Below are 16,392 nucleotides of genomic sequence, written 5' to 3' on the forward strand. Positions count from 1 at the left end.
TTTCCATGGGTATAGGGGGTGTTATTCTACTTCATTCCCGTTTTTCAAATAATATACTTCATATATTTTAATGAAGAAAGCAAAAAATTTAAATGAAATGCCATTAATTATTTCTGTAAATATTTATATTTTTCAGTAAATGCCATCATATTTTAATTGCATACTTTTATATTTGGTTTTTGCAGTTATAGAATTGGTTAGTGTGTGTGTGTGTATATATATATCCTAGAATATATATATGTATAAAATTTTAAGAGTAATCCTTTAAAAAGTTTGTCAGTGTTTATAATACTATGATAAAATAGTATTTTGAGAAAAATTATTATTTGGAAGGGAACATATTCTGTTTTGTCTTTCTATTTTTATCTTTGTAGGTAGTCATAGCCTACTGGTATCGCATGTTCATGGGAACAATGAATTTATTGGGGGTAGAAACGAAGACCTGCTGGAATGTCACCAGAATAGAACCTCTCAATGAAGTTCAAAGCTGTGAAGGCATGTCTTCCCCAAACACTGCTGATCTGCCACCTGCATTTCCATAAACCTTGCTATGGCATAACTCATCTTAACAATCATTGAAAACTACCGAGATTAACTTTTGTCTTTAAAACACCGTAGAAATGATTCATCTCAATAAGTATTTTACACTTTAAAGGAGTTTTCTGAGACGTCTATGTACTTAATAATTTGAATATAAGTTTGGAATTTGAGTACTAACATACTCCAGTGTAAAGCAATTTTGAGTAAAAGTCTTCCATTTCAGAATGAGATAATACAAAAAAAAGTGTTCTGGATGACTTAAATATATAAATTTTGAGGCTAGATTAATCAGTCAAATATATCCTTGAAATAGTTAATGAATTCATTTGGTAAGTACTTAATCACGTATATAAAAATAGATTGTATTAGAAATATTATTTTACTACTTGCTCACAGCCCATGGATAATTTTAAACAAACTTTTCTTCTGTATCTTCTACATTGGTGTCTTGGTGAAGAAACTACTTTTGGAATTATGTAACAGTTTTCCAGGACATATAATGGTTAGTCACTTCTGTTTAAGGTTTTGTAGTCCAGTGCTTTTACAATTCATGTATGATGCTGTCTTTTGAGACTCCTATTCAGTGCTACATGTCTACTTGCATAATATTTACACAGTTGTTTTTATTTCTTCAAAGTTTCCACTATCTGACTATTTACTATATTTTATAAACATATCTTATTTATAGTAATATAAATAAGAAATTTGTATTTATTACATTTTTATTGATTCCTTTAGATCATCTTTATAAGATGTAAAATAACATTGATAGATGTTTAAGGAACATAAAGGAATGGACATAATGCCACATAAAATTAGAGTATTGATAGCTATGTAGAAAGTATAATTTTTTTTGAGGGAAGAAAAACCTCACTTTCTATAGGAGTACATAGAGTATTAAGTTCCCAATGAATGATAAGTTAGTGTTTGGCACTTGGGACATAATGAAAGATGGGTGGATGTGGTCTTCTCCTCAGAGTTTACATTATATGAGGCCTGTAAGCACTTATAACTGTGATGGATAGTGCAAATGACAAACTAAGGCTGCTGATGTTAGAAGTAAGAAGTATTTCAAGAATGGGGACCAACATATTTTAAAATTCTGAGACAAAAGGAAGCTGAGAGACTAGACATCCTGAATAGAGAACAGGGAAGAAAACTGTTGGAAAATGATGCTGGAATGGAAGCAAGGGTGAGATCATGACAGGTCATATGCTGGTGAAGGATTTTTTTGTATTGAAGAACTTCAACACATTCACACCTTGAAACACTATTTTAGCAGTTCTATAGAGAGGGTATTAATAAAGGATGGAGATGAGTTCCGTGAGGCCAGATAGAAGACTGTTGTGCTCTCAACAAGTGAGTGTAGGAAAGATAACTGTGAAAACCTGGATTTGAGAGGCATTTTGGAAATAAGATATTTGGGAGAGAGAAAGGAAAGTGAAGAGTTGTGTGTAACTCTCTGCTTGGTTTCTAGCTTGAGTCATTGAGTCCCTTTGGATGGTAGGAAATGTGAAAGGTACCAGTTAGAATTGCTATTTCATTGTGAATGTTTTAGTTTGAAGTACTTGTAAGACATCAGCTATTTCATTGTGAATGGTTTAGTTTGAGGTACTTGTAAGATATCAAAGTGGAGATGTTAAATGGTTACCTGAATATATAGTTTGGGAATAAGAAGAAAGTTCCAATCTGAATACAGACTTAGTGTCATCTTTATAAAGATGGTAACTGGAGCTATGAAAGTGGAAGAATTTTCTTTCTCCTTTTATTTTATCATTTTTACATTTACTTACATGTGTATATATTGTTTGTGCCACCTCTCCACCAACCCCCCCACACCCCTAACCATCTGACACCCCCAAGCCGCCCCCTTCCCCTCCCCTCCCCGCTTCCAGGCAGAACCTGTTCTGCCCTCTTCATCTCTGATTTTGTTAAAGAGAAAACATAAGAGATAATAAGAAAGACATAGCATTTTTGCTAGTTTGGGATAAAGATAGCTATATAGAGAGATTCCTAGTGTTGCTTCCATGCACTTGTGTATTGCAACCCACATTGGTTCATCTCTACCAGACCTCTTTGCTACTTCTTGTTCCCCTTCTCATAGTGGCCTCTGCTAATTTAAGATTACTTTATTCCCTCCTTAACAGGGAGCACATCAACTACATTCAAGTTTTAGGTTTCCTTCTCTTTCCCTATTCCTCCCATGCACATACTCCCCTTTGCATGTGACCCGTTTCCAAAAATACTACTGCATTTGTTTTATAATCTGCATATAAAGAGAAAATTTTTGGCCTTCTGAGCCTGAATAACTTCACTTAAGAGGATGTTCTCCAGTTCCATCCATTTACTTGCGAATGATAAAATTTCATTCTTCTTTGTGGCTGAGTAAAAGTCCATTGTGTATAAATACCACATTTTGTTGATCCATTCATGAGTTGTGGGGCATCTTGGCTGTTTCCATAGCTTAGCTATTGTAAATAGTGCTGCAATATACATAGGTGTGCAGGTGCCTCTGTAATAACTTGAGTTGCACTCCTTTGGGTATATCCCTAGGAGTGGTATTGCTGGATCATATGTCAGATCTACGTTTAGTTTTTTAAGGAGCATCCGTAATGTTTTCCATAATGGTTCTACTAGTTTACAGTCCCACCAGCAATGTATAAGGGTTCCTTTTCCCCTGTATCCTCGCCAGCATTTGTTGTTGGTTGTATTCTTGATGATAGCCCTTCTAACAGGAGTGAGGTGGGATCTTGGTGTGGTTTTGATTTGCATTTCCTTTATGGCCAGGGATGGTTTGTATTTGTTCATGTGTTTTTGGCCATTTAGGTTTCTTCCTTAGAAAAAGTTCTGTTTAGTTCAGTTGCCCACTTCTTTATTGGTTCATTGATTTTGGGGGAGTTTAGTTTTTTGAGCTCTCTATATATTCTAGTTATCAGTGCTTTGTCTGATGTATAGCTAGCAAATATTTTCTTCCACTCTGTGGGTGGTCTCTTCAATTTAGAGACCATTTCTGTTGTTGTGCAGAAGATTTTAATTTCATGTAGTCCCATTTGTCCATCCTTTCTCTTAGTTGCTGGGGTGATGGAGTTCTACTGAGGAAGTCCTTGACTATATCTATTGTTTCCAGGGTATTCTCCACTCTTTTGTGCACTAACTGCAAGGTTTTGGGTCTGATATTAACATTTTTAATCCACTTTGATTTGATACTAGTACATGGTGACAGGCATGGATCTAGTTTCAGTTTTCTGCAGGCAGATAGTCACTTTTCCTAGCACCATTTGTTGAAGAGGCTGTCTTTTCTCTTTTTTGGGGCCTTTGTCAAGAATAAGTTGGGCATAGCTGCATGGATTCATAGCTGGGTCCTCTATTCTGTTCCACTGGTCTTCATACCTGTTTTTGTGCCAGTACTGTGCTGTTTTTATTGCTGTGGCTCTGTAGTACAGTTTGAAGTTGGGTATTGAGATACCTCCAAAGTTGCTTTTTTTGGCTCAGTATTGCCTTGGCTATTCACAGTCTTTTGTGTTTCCAAATGAACTTTAGGGTAGATTTTTCAATCTCTGTGATGAATGTTATTGGGATTTTGATGTGAATTGTGTTGAACAGGTAGATTACTTTTCGTAGTATCCCATTTTTACTATGTTGATTCTACCAATCCATAAGTATGGGTGAGCTTTCCATCTTCCGTAGTCTTCCTTGATCTCTTTCTTCAAAGGTTTGTAGTTCTCCTTGTAGAGGTCATTCACATCCTTTGTTAAGTTTTACTTAGGTATTTGATTTTTTTGAGGCTATTGTAAGTGGAATTGTTTTCCTGTATTCTTTCTCAATTTGTTTATTGTTCATGTATAAAAAGGCTACTGATTTTTGTAAGTTGATTTTGTATACTGCTGCATTGCTGAAGCTGTTTATGGTGTCTAGAACTTTGTGGGTAGAGCTTTTTGGGTCTTTGAGGTATAGGATAATGTGTCTGCAAATAGGTATACTTTGACTGTTTCTTTACCTATTTTTATTCCTTTTATTTCTTCTTGCCTTATCACTCTGGCTAGGAATTCCAGGACTATGTTGAATAGGAATAGAGACAGTGGGCACCCTTGTTTCATTCCTGACTTTAGGGGAAGTGGTTTCAGTTTTTCCCCTTTAAGTATGATGTTGGCTATAGGTTTGTCATATATAGCCTTTATAATGTTGAGGTACATTCCTTCTATTCCTAGTTTTCTTAGAACTTTTATCATGAAGTGGTGTTGAATATTATCAAAGGCTTTTTCTGCATCTATTGAAATTATCAAGTGGTTTTTATCTTTGCTTCTATTAATGTGCTGTATTACATTTATTGATTTGCATATGTTGAATCATCCCTGCATCTCTGGGATGAAGCCGACTTGGTTGTGGTGAGTGATCTTTCTGATATGTTGTTGGATTCGGCTTATTAAGGATTTTTGCATCGATGTTCATTGTGGAGATTGGCATGTAGTTCTCCTTTTTGGGTATGTCCTTGTTTGGTTTTGGGAGGAATGTAAAACTGGCTTCATAGAATGAGAAGCAGCTGGGGACTTTTCTCCCAGGGCCAGAGCTGGATGTGCCTTGCTGGCTGTGCCAGGAGGGATTTTCGTGGCTGTTAGGTGCAATTAAAGGTTATTTAAGGGTTAGTCTTTGAATTTTTATCTGCACCTAATGTGTTGGTGGTTATTATTTTGGCTTGGAGCAATCAGAATTACCCAAGTGTGGCTCCATCATCTCAAGCTTTGGAGATCTGATTTCCCCACCGTAGCTGCCAATTTTTTCCCAAGAATTTTCTTAAGGAGAATATGCAAACTGAGAGAACAGAGCAAGTCACAGGGTTAAGGTGATCCAGTGTTGAGGAGGAGGTTTTTAGAACACATTGAAAGGAGTTGTCAGAGAGGGAGAAGGAATCATAAGAGCTAGCTTGCAGAGTTGACTCCAGTGTGGAGCCAAGTACCCTTTGGTGAGTTTTCTATGCTGTGTTTCCTCAGCCATAAAAAATACTTTCATACCAACTCACCGCATTAATTTCATCTGAGAATTACGTGAAATGGTGATTATAAAACATAGGAAGTGCTACACATACAAACACAGTCTTATATATGGGATACATTAAGATTTTGTCTATACACAATAATAGATCAAATAACTGACCATCTCATATAGACTGAAGTACTACTTGAGGTCAAGAATTATGTTTTAGTCATCCAAGAACTTGTCAAAAGATAAAAATACTACATTGGCTTTTCTCTGGGACTTCACTACATGGCTCAACAGATGGTTCCAGACACTGAACAATTGCAGAACCACCTAAATCACTGCAGTCTAAAAATACTTCATTAAGGGAAAGTATAAATATAACTAAATGTATATTGTAGGGGGTTGGGGGTGTGGTTCAGTGGTAGAGCACTCAACTGGAGTATGTGAGGCCCTGGGTTTTATCCTCAGCACTGTTAAAAAAAAAGCTGTAGAAAGATGAAGATTATTATAACTATTCAAGCAGCAATCAGGAAAGCAAATAATTTCAGCAAATTCATGCTCTTGATTGCAAAGCACTGAAACAATTATGCTCAATTGCTTTATAGCCATTTGTTCATTGAATACTGAATACTGAATCATGTGTATCTTTTTAAAGGATTGGGAGACCCTGCTTGCTTTTACATCGGTGTGATTTTTATTTTAAATGGACTAATGATGGGATTGTTCTTCATATATGGTACATATCTGAGGTAAGACTGCCAAATTAAAAGATCTTAACAGTGAGTTTATAGGGACCAACACATATTTGTTGATCAAATGAAAAGGAGAACAAATGAGATGAATTCATTCATAGGAAAGTTTGTAGAATTACTTGATTTTTCAGGAGTTTAATACCATATAGTCAGAAACTGGAGCTGCTGCTTTAAGAATGTCTTAAAGACCTCCCTCCCTTTATCCTTGTAGGGATATTTTTAAAAACTAAAGAAGATTTTAAAGCAAAGGTTTTAATGAAAATACCTCTAGTTTGTGTATAAAATCATTACAACACCAGATGTCATCTCTGGTTGGCATTAGTAGTATATTATTTCTAATTTTATTCTATTTATGAGATTAAGTCACCTATTTAAAAAACCATGCATCACCTGTGGTAGACACTTGAATTTGCTAGCCTATCTTTCTTGATAGTAGTGCCACAATTTTGGAGTATCAATGTACTTAGTCTCAGATGACAATTGTGTTTTCTCCTACTTTTCATTGCTCCTTTGGAGAGCCATAAAAACCAGCTTTTGTCAGTGAAAAATAAGGCATAGTCAGCCTTGGTTACACCTAGGAAAGCATTTACCTTTGCAAAAGGGCAAATTCAAAACGCCCCTTCTCTATTTCTTCATGCTTTTATTTGGATATACTACCTGGAGTTACATCTTGTGACCATGAGAGAAAATTCATAAAAGTAGCAAATATATATGGCATAACTGCTGAACAATTATGCCAATAGACACTTATTTTTTGTTGAATGACATATTGTTAAGCCACTGTTATCATTTTTTTGGTTTCTTCAGTGGAACTGCTAACATTCTGAAGTTAAAAATGTAGATGTATTTTTTTCAACAAGTATTTATTGAGTTTTACAGGATTTATGTTAATATAGACATTAGTGTTTATACAAACCCCTTGTTTGAAGAAGTTTTCAGCATAAAATCAATGAAAATTAGTAACACATTCAGCACTGTGTCAGATATCCTACCCAGCACAGTAAGTTAAGAAAAAGTAATAATAAGTATAAGGATTGAAGGCCAGATATGGTGGTACATAGCTGTAATCCCTGCTACTGAGGAGGTGGACATCAAGATGGTTCGAGACCATCTGGGCAAAAAAAGTTAATAAGCCCCACCTCAATCAGTAAGCTGGGCCTGGTGGTGTATGTCTGTAGTCCAGCTACATGAGTTGTACAGGTGGGAGGGTTTTGGTCCAAGGGTAGCTCCTGACAAAACATGAGACCCTATCTTAAAAAGTAACTAAAGCCAAAAGGGTTGGGTGTATGGCTCAAGTGGTAGAATGCTTGCCTATCAAGTGTGAGGACCTGAGTTCAAAGCCCTGTTTCACCAAAACAAAAAAAAAAGGATAAGGATTGGAAAGAGAAATAATTGTTCTGAAAAGCATGTTCACATAATTGTGAATGTAGAAAAAATTTTAATTTATACATTAAGTATTTGAAACAAGACAATTTATAATGTTACTGGGTACAAAAATTAATACAAAACATTATAAATTCTATACTCTATTATCAAACAAATTTTAAATGGATGCTATTTATTTTTTGAAGTAAGTAATTTTCATTTAGTTTCATTATTACCTATTTATATGTGTACAAACACATATACACATATTTTTACATAGTTTTAATCATAGTACAGTCCAACTTTTACATTCCTCCTTAATTTTTGCTCACATACTTTTAAGCATTTTCCATGTTGTTTCAGAGATTAGGTATTTTTACAGAAACAGAAATAAAATTTTGATGGACAGTAGTTTATATCTAGTCTGTTTTAGGCAGATACTTTGCTTTCCGTCATTTATTAATATCATTATTACTAAGCACAATGCCTTTATAAATAAAGTTAATATATTCTTCTGAGCTATGCAAGTTATACTTTGCAGTTTCTTTCTAAATATTCCCATCTACAAATTACATTTAGTCTTACTCTACTTTTTCCTTTTATAAACTTTCCCTAGAAAATCTCATCAGTTTTCCGGATTTTAAATGCTAAATATTCACCAGAAGCTCCCAAAACTTAGTCTGTATCCTGCATCTGTCTAAAATTATTCATTTGTGTGTTTGTTTGCTTTTATTTGAGACAGGATGTGGCTATGTAACTTAGAATGGCCTTGAACTCAAAATCCTCCTGCTTTGACATCCTGAGTGCTGGGATTCACTAAATGTTTTGTTTTTTTTTTAAACTCAGGGCTTTCTCACTAGCAAAGCAGATGCTGTACCACTCAAGTCACGCCTCCAGTCCATTTTGCTTTGGCTATTTTGGAAATGAGGTTTAGTGAACTATTTGCCCAGGCTGACCTTAAACCACGAAAGGATGCTATTTACATTAGCAGTAAAAGCATGAAGTTCCTAAGAATAAATCCAGCAAAAGATATATATGACCTTTGTGGGAAAATGGTTAAAACTTTATTGAGATGTATTTAGGAAAATCTAAAATGGATAGAGATGCTCTTTTCTGGGGTCAGAAGACTCAATATTGAATAATATTAAACATTTTACTGTTAAATGTAATGCTAGGTATAAACCAAATAGAAACATGCACATATGTTCCCCAAACACATGTACATTTTGTAAAAGCTTCATTCCACACAAATATCCATCAACAGCAGAACTGATCAATAAATTTATACAGACAAACACCATATAAGCAAGAAGAATGAACATACTAAAACTACAGACAACAATGTGAATATATCTTCAAACGTAATGTTTATGATCTCATTTATGGAAGCCAATAAGTCATCCTTGCAGAAGTACAGAATGGAATATTAGACACTAGAGACAAGAAAGGGTAATGGGGATGGAGAGACACAAAGAAATCAAGAGGGAACTCTAGACACTGGGAAGGGTCCCAACGGGGAGGAACTGGGATTGAGAGTAGAAGAAAGGTAGATGGACATGACCACTGCACAGTGTATGCATGTATGGAAATACCACAGTGAACCTCATAAATTTGTACAATTAATGTCTTAATAGTTATAATAATAAAATAAGTTCAAAACATAATGTTGAGTGAAAAAGGAAAAGAATATACACTCTATGTTCCCCCCAAATATCAAAAAGATGGCAATTATCCCCAAATTGATTTAAAGATTTGGTGCTGTACCAGTCATCATCCCATCTCCATAACATTTTTCACTTACCTTTATGAACTGTTTTAAGAAGTTACTCAGAGCCCCAGCCCTATAAAAAAGTTACTCAGAAATGCAAAAGGTCAAATACAGTTGATGCATTCTTAAGATTAGAGTTCTTACTTTAACAATTATTGCTGTATTATAAAGCTAATGTAAATAAGACTGTGATATTGGCAAAGGGATAGGCAAATGGATCATAAGGAAGAGTAGAGCACAGAAGCAGAAAAACATATTTAAAGACACTTGATAGCCGAGTGCAGTGCCTCTCACCTGTAATTCCCCTCTATTTGGGAGGTGTCCATAGGAAGATAGCAGTCTCAGGCTGGCTTTGGTCAAAAACATGAAACCGTAGTTGAAAAAAATAAATTAAAGCAAAAAGGGCTCATTTGGTAGAGCACTTGCCCAGCAAGTGTGAAGCCCTGAGTTTAAACCCTAGTACCTTAAAAAAAAAAACCAAGACAATATATTGACGGAGCAGATACTGCAAATTGGTGGGTACAAATAGTGCTAGATATGTACATTGATGGTTCTACAGATAATCTCAAAAGTCAGGTAATTGTCTCAGGAAAGTCAGGTGAGGACTTGGTGAAACCATTTCTCTTTTTCAGCTACTTAGATGGTGGCAACCTGCATGTTCATGTTTTTAAGTATAAACAGGAGACTTTATATGTTTTACTACATGCTTTATAGGAAAGTTTATATGCATGCATGTATGCACACACACTCATGCTAATCAAAGTTTTTTTGGGGAAAGGATTACTTTGAGATTATTTTGTCAGACTTAAATGTTCTATTTTTGAAAATAGGGTTTTTTTTTCAGTATAGAAAATGTTAAACAGCAATGACTAAAACTTCTAAAAATTAGTATTTTTCACTGGAAGGGTTGCCCAAGAAGTAATAGTCTCTCAAAATTGGTTGCATAGTTCTGAAATACCAAATCCATCATTAGTCTCCAGTCTCCGCATCCAGAAGGATGCATAGATATAATCGATACTGGCTATAACAATGTCACCCAAACTATGAAGAGACAGGAAACCTTAGATATAAGAAACAAATGAAACAGAAATTTGGAGGAATTTTTTTTGTATTTCTTACCCTGGCCACTTTCCTTTACTGGCACTAACTAGGAATATAGATAATCTGTTTCTGTTCCCTTAGTGACTAACCATAAAATGCTAACATGCACCTCTAACTTCTAACTTGATCTAATCTGAAACAAAACCTAAAATAAACTGACATCTTTCCCCTTCTTCTGACCAATACAAGGAATTTTAGAATGCTTTACTCCACAACATCCCCTCACATCTGACATGTTAGTAACATAGTTTAGTACTGCTATTACTCTCCACACCAGTCAATATTATTATTACTTTGTCATCAGATGTTTAGGTTCATCCACATGTGCCCAGTTCCCATATTTACAATTTGTTCTTAATTCTCACATCTTCCTTCTTCCAATTTCTTCTTTCTTAAAGTACATCACTTGAATTCCTTTACTTAAAGGCTTTTTATGGTAAATCACTTCTCATTAACTTTTCTCTGCTTGTTTTTTTTTGCACTCCTTCCTTTTTACATTCATTCAACCAATATTTATTGTCTTCCAAGTATGAAGTTGGAGATACAGTGAACAAAACATGTGAAGCATCTGTTGGCATGGTACTTAGAACGTGGGGCCTGGAAGGGTGTGTGAGGAGACATGAAAACACTACACAACTTTGGGTGTGAGCATCCTCTGTTCTCCCTCTCACACACAGCAACAAAATGGGAACATGAGAAATAGTTCTTACTCTTCCATGACTAGTTGCCATCTGATTTTTGTATTGTAAATTGTTGCTTCCTGAAGACTTAAAAAGCATATTTGTAGTCATTTGTACAGTTCTAAATTGCTGTTAAATGAAACCGTTAGCCTCTTGTCTCCATCTCTTAATTGCTTAATTACAATTTCATAAGAAAAATTTGCCTCCACTGAGATTATTACAAATTGTGATTCAAATTCCTAAGTGCTGGTTTGTTGTTAAAAATATTTTGTATTCACAGCTTACATGTTTTATTCTGAAAATATTTTAAAGGTAGTAAGTTTTAAAATTTAGATTACCTTATACCTGTACTTTGCATGCTTGTACATTTAAGATTGAAACACCAACCACATGGATACTTTTAAAATATTTACTAGTACATGATTAGGTACTACTATGTTTTAAATATAGAAAACTATGATTTTAATTTCTGAGATAATTTTGTGAAAAATTCAACATATTTTACATGAATTAAGATTGCATATTTGTTTTTACAGTGGGACTCAATTAGGAGGTCTAATTACCGTGCTATGCTACTTTTTCAACCATGGAGAGGTTTGTTTTCTAGAAAATAATATTTAAGAAATAGAGGGACTACATAGGAATGAGGAAACATAGCCATTAAATAATATATACTTGAATATTATTTATGATTTTGCAGTATTTTAAAGAACCTTATGTTGTAAGCTGATATTTTAGTTGTGTTGATCTAAAATTTTAAATCATTAGAATTTAAAATATATGAAATACCTAGTTTTTAGTAAATGTTTGCATATACATATATTCTATAGGAAAAGGAAATGCTATACTCAATGAGTCAGGTACTTTGCATACATTATTTCATTTATTCCTAACAAACTTTTTGGGAGGTGTTTATAATCCTCATCATAAAAATTATGAAATTGAAATTTAGAGAGGTTAGGTTACTTACATGATATTCCACATTCATTATGTGATGAAGCTGGGTTTCCCATTCTATATCTGTCTGGCTCTAAATACCTTTTCTCTCTTTTAAAAATTATATGCTTAACTTTTCTTAAGGTAGGAACACTTAACATGAGGTCTTCCCTCTTAATAGATTTTTAATTGTGTAATAGAGTCTTAACAAAATTTTGTGCAGCTGATCTTTAAAACTTAATCATTTTGCATAACTGAAAGCTTATGCCATTTCACTTTCCAAGGGATGGTAGTGGGCCCAAGCTAACCACATACATATAGTTAAGGCTTGGCCACCTACTGCCTCACTTCTGTCTATCACATGTGCTTCCTTGTCAGTAACACAAAATGATTAATTCAAAATAGAAATTAACTCACCATTTCATTCCAAAGGGACAAAGTCTGTCTAAAAAGAGTTTATAGAAACTTGTTTATCATAGATTCATTCTACAATATAGTCTGCCATGTGCCATACTCTGTGTTAGATGTTGAGGGTACAGCAATGAAAAAAAGAAGTGAGACTGAGCTTTGCAAAGCAACATACATCCTTTGTAATGGCACAGGTTATACAGGGCAGAAGCCTTTCATCTATTGCTTATGGATTAATTTTTAAATCATATAAGGGAATAATAAAAATTCTTTGCAAAAGGCTTTAGATATATTATTTTAACTTAAAGCAAATGAATGTCTTATCATCCAACAGTCTGTTGACATAAAAGAAAAAAAAACCCTTTCATTTCATTATGCCAGATACTGGAGGGCTGAGTTGCCTTATTAATACACATCATAGCTCATCTTCCAAGGTTTACAATTGTGGTTTCTTAGAAGAGATGTAGCTTTTAAAACTCTTGGAAAGTAATGAAGAATTTAAATCCTTTCCAGAATTTTAGATTTTTTGATATAGAATTTTATAATATGCTTACCCATGTCTTTGAAATAAAGTATATATGAAAATTTTATACTTTCATTATGTGTATCACATAGTGATTTTAATGCTTCCAGTTGTTTTTTAAATTTATAGTCAACTCTTTTAAAGGTGTAGTTCATAAATTCATAGGAAATATTAATAACTTATAATGTTTATATATATACTAACTTGAACTTGTTATGTATAAACTCTTGGTGTTTGCAAATACCTTAGGTGACATTTGTTTAGATATGTTTTGGGACAGGTGTACATCTAAAAGTCTTGAGATGCCAGGATCATACCTGCAGGATTGGGATGTGGCTCTGGCCCAGGAATCTTCACAGCTCCTATTCCTACCATCTTGTTTTTCCCTTGGGCTTCCTTATGCTTGGTGTGATAGATCTTTCCTTTGTTTCTGGGTGTGGCAGTTGATTGCTCTATACTCAATGGCCCTGTGTGAGAGAGCTCCAAAAACTGAGAAGCTATGCTAGGCATTCAGAAATGGGATCTAATGAGCTTAGTGTTAATTTTAAAGTAAGTCAACCCCTGATTTGTTAAATTGACAATGTTTGTTGTAATGGAACATGATATGAGTTGAGCATTTTATTGATTTTAGGCCACCCGTGTGATGTGGACACCACCTCTCCGTGAAAGTTTTTCATATCCTTTCCTTGTACTTCAGATGTATGTTTTAACTGTAATTCTCAGGTAATTTTGATTTATAAAACAAATATAAATATTTTAAGTAGTTTTTCTTAAAATTTGCTTCAACCCATTAAGTTACAATTGCCAGATTTAAGCCGTTAATTTTAGTTATTTAAAAAATAAATTATAGGGTTAAGAAGATTATCTAAAACTTACTATGTAAAATTAAACTTCATTGAAGACTTTAGGCTATAGGTTTTAAGCAAGAATATTATGTTTTAATAAATCAAAATATGTGCTCATGTATAGTTTGCAAGGCTTTTGAGAAACAATTTTTTCTTAAAGCTTATGTTTTCCAAACAGAGATTTTGATGGAACATTAATATATGTGTCATATAGAAGGGTTCTATGTGCAAATGAATATATAAGTGTGTGTATTCTTTTGTGAATGATGTTTCTATCAATCCAGCCAGTTTCATCTCACCTTACTTGTTTTTCTTGGGCAGATTTCTTGTTAGGATTAAGTTTATAAGCCTTTCAGAAATGTAAGAGGTCAGAGAAACAAATAGTAGAATATTACGAATAACTGTAGCATAGAAATAAATTTCATAGAATGTTAGTGAGATCTGTCACTGAGTGAAATAATAATCACTATCTTCTCCACACTTCCAGGGAGCTTCACATACTGATCTCCTGGTGATTCCACCTTATATGAAAATCATTTGTGTACATGTCTCATTTCTCTTTCTTTCTCTTTCCTTCCTCTTAAAACTGTAAATTTGCAAATCATATTGCTGGAGCTGGGTATGGGTGATGCACATCTGTAACCTTAACAAATGGAAGACTGAGGCGGGAGGATTGAAAGTACAAGGCCAGTCTGGGCTACGTAATGAGGACCTATCTAAAAAAAAAAAAGTACTACTGGAAGTAGGGACCATGCCACATTTATCTTTTTAACCACAGAGCGCCTGGCACATGCCCATGCAAGTATTTAAGGCACTCATATATGACTAAATGAAGGTAAATGGTGCATCCTGGAGTAGCTACAAATCTCATGGAATGAAAGCATGCACTATCTATCCTCTCTATCTTAGCCAAAAGTAATTTTGTTTGATAAAATACAAGATTACCAGTTGTTTAATGAATATTCTAAACAATATGCACATTAAAATTTTTGCTTTTAAAAACGTATCTACCCTTATACAAGGATTTATCAAAACCCAGTATAACCTTTACAAAAAGAACAGTTGCTGTTTTATTATTTACATTTTTTTGCATATTTTAAAGGATACTAAGCACTTCTGTGGTAAAAGGTGGAATCCAATATGTTTTGATATTGCATATTGGACAATTTAAACTGCAGTAATCCAACTGTGTTTAAAATTATTTTTTGTTGTTTTAAAATATTCTCCTTAATTATTTGCATAATTGTTAACTTTGTCAGCACTTGTAATTTTCTTTGCTGTTTTCTGAACTATAAAAGCAGTGGTATATGAAAACTCTTGTTAGGCCTACTGGATGAACATCTTGGGGCATGCTGGGTCATGATTGTGTCTTCTTTTCTGACCATCTGTTAGGACATTAAATTTTGAGTAGCATGTATATTTACAGGGAGATAAACTTTATATTTAAAATATTTAAAGACCCCTTGTAAGGGCTTATGCCTGTAATCATAGCTTCTCAGGAGGCAGAGAGCTGGAGGCTTATAATTTGATCCAGCCCAGCAAAAAGTTCGTGAGGCCCCCAAGAACCAATAAGAAAGCTGGATATGGTAGCATATGCCTGTCATCCCAGCTACACAGGAAGCATAAATAGTAGGATCGCAGTCCAGTCTGGTCTGGGCATAAATGCAAGAACCTTTTAGATCAATAATTAAAGCAAAAAGAGCTAGAAGTGTGGCTGAAGTGGTGGAATGCCTGTCTAGCAAGTGCAAGGCCCTGAAATTCAAACCCTAGTACTTCCAAAAAATTTAATGATAAATCATACAATCATTGTTTCTAAAGCTCTAGTTTTGATTGCTTTAAGATAGATATTTATAAAAATTTAAAAAGGTCCAAACTTTCAAAGTTAATTATGTTTTATTGTGTTATTTGAATGGAAAGGGATCATTCAGATTTTGTCATTTTGTAAGTACTTTTTTTTTTTCAGTGATTGGTTTATCTTCATGACAAAAACTTACTCATATTATTTCTTTCCATTAAGGACTTGGAACAATCATAGCAGACATTACATTGCACTCTGCCTTTCCAATGTTGCTTTTATGCTTCCCTGGCAATTTGCTCAGTTTATCCTTTTTACACAGGTAAGATGGTTTTAAACTAACTTAAGTTGAATAAATGATGTACTTAGTTGTTTCTCTAAAAGTTTTAAAATGTTATTACATTTATGCCCTAAAAGATTTTCAAAATAAGGAATAATTATAAAATCTGCATAAATGTATTATTTAAAAAGTAATAGTATTCCGCATTCTGTTAGTTTGATGAATATTAATGATCAACATGTAAAAAAGTTTTTCTCAGTTGTTTTTATTTACCAATAGTCTTGTGAGCAGTTGAAGTAATGTCTGCGTATCTGTCTACCAGTAGGTTTCCTTTTGCTTTAGGACATGCTCTGGTTGCTATGCTGCACAGACTGCTTCATTATCAGGGGTTTCTACTCCAGTCTAGCTAATTGTAGACTGTT

General features: G+C 34.1%; 1 protein-coding gene across 6 annotated transcripts in view; it reads left to right on the forward strand.

The window, feature by feature from the left end:
* Dpy19l2 (dpy-19 like 2) overlaps window positions 1–16,392 on the forward strand; it is a 139,526-nt gene that overhangs the window by 20,402 nt on the left and 102,732 nt on the right. For 5 of the 6 annotated variants that reach the window (XM_074065303.1, XM_074065298.1, XM_074065300.1 and 2 more), the window contains exons 5-9: window positions 379–495; window positions 6,173–6,266; window positions 11,720–11,777; window positions 13,682–13,773; window positions 15,913–16,012. In XM_074065303.1, coding sequence (XP_073921404.1) covers window positions 379–495; window positions 6,173–6,266; window positions 11,720–11,777; window positions 13,682–13,773; window positions 15,913–16,012 — 461 coding nt within the window. The remainder of the gene's footprint in view (window positions 1–378; window positions 496–6,172; window positions 6,267–11,719; window positions 11,778–13,681; window positions 13,774–15,912; window positions 16,013–16,392) is intronic. The other variant, XM_074065302.1, reaches the window with a different exon arrangement.

The sequence above is a fragment of the Castor canadensis genome, chromosome 2, assembly GCF_047511655.1.
Source record: "Castor canadensis chromosome 2, mCasCan1.hap1v2, whole genome shotgun sequence".
Classification (NCBI taxonomy): Eukaryota; Metazoa; Chordata; class Mammalia; order Rodentia; family Castoridae; genus Castor; species Castor canadensis.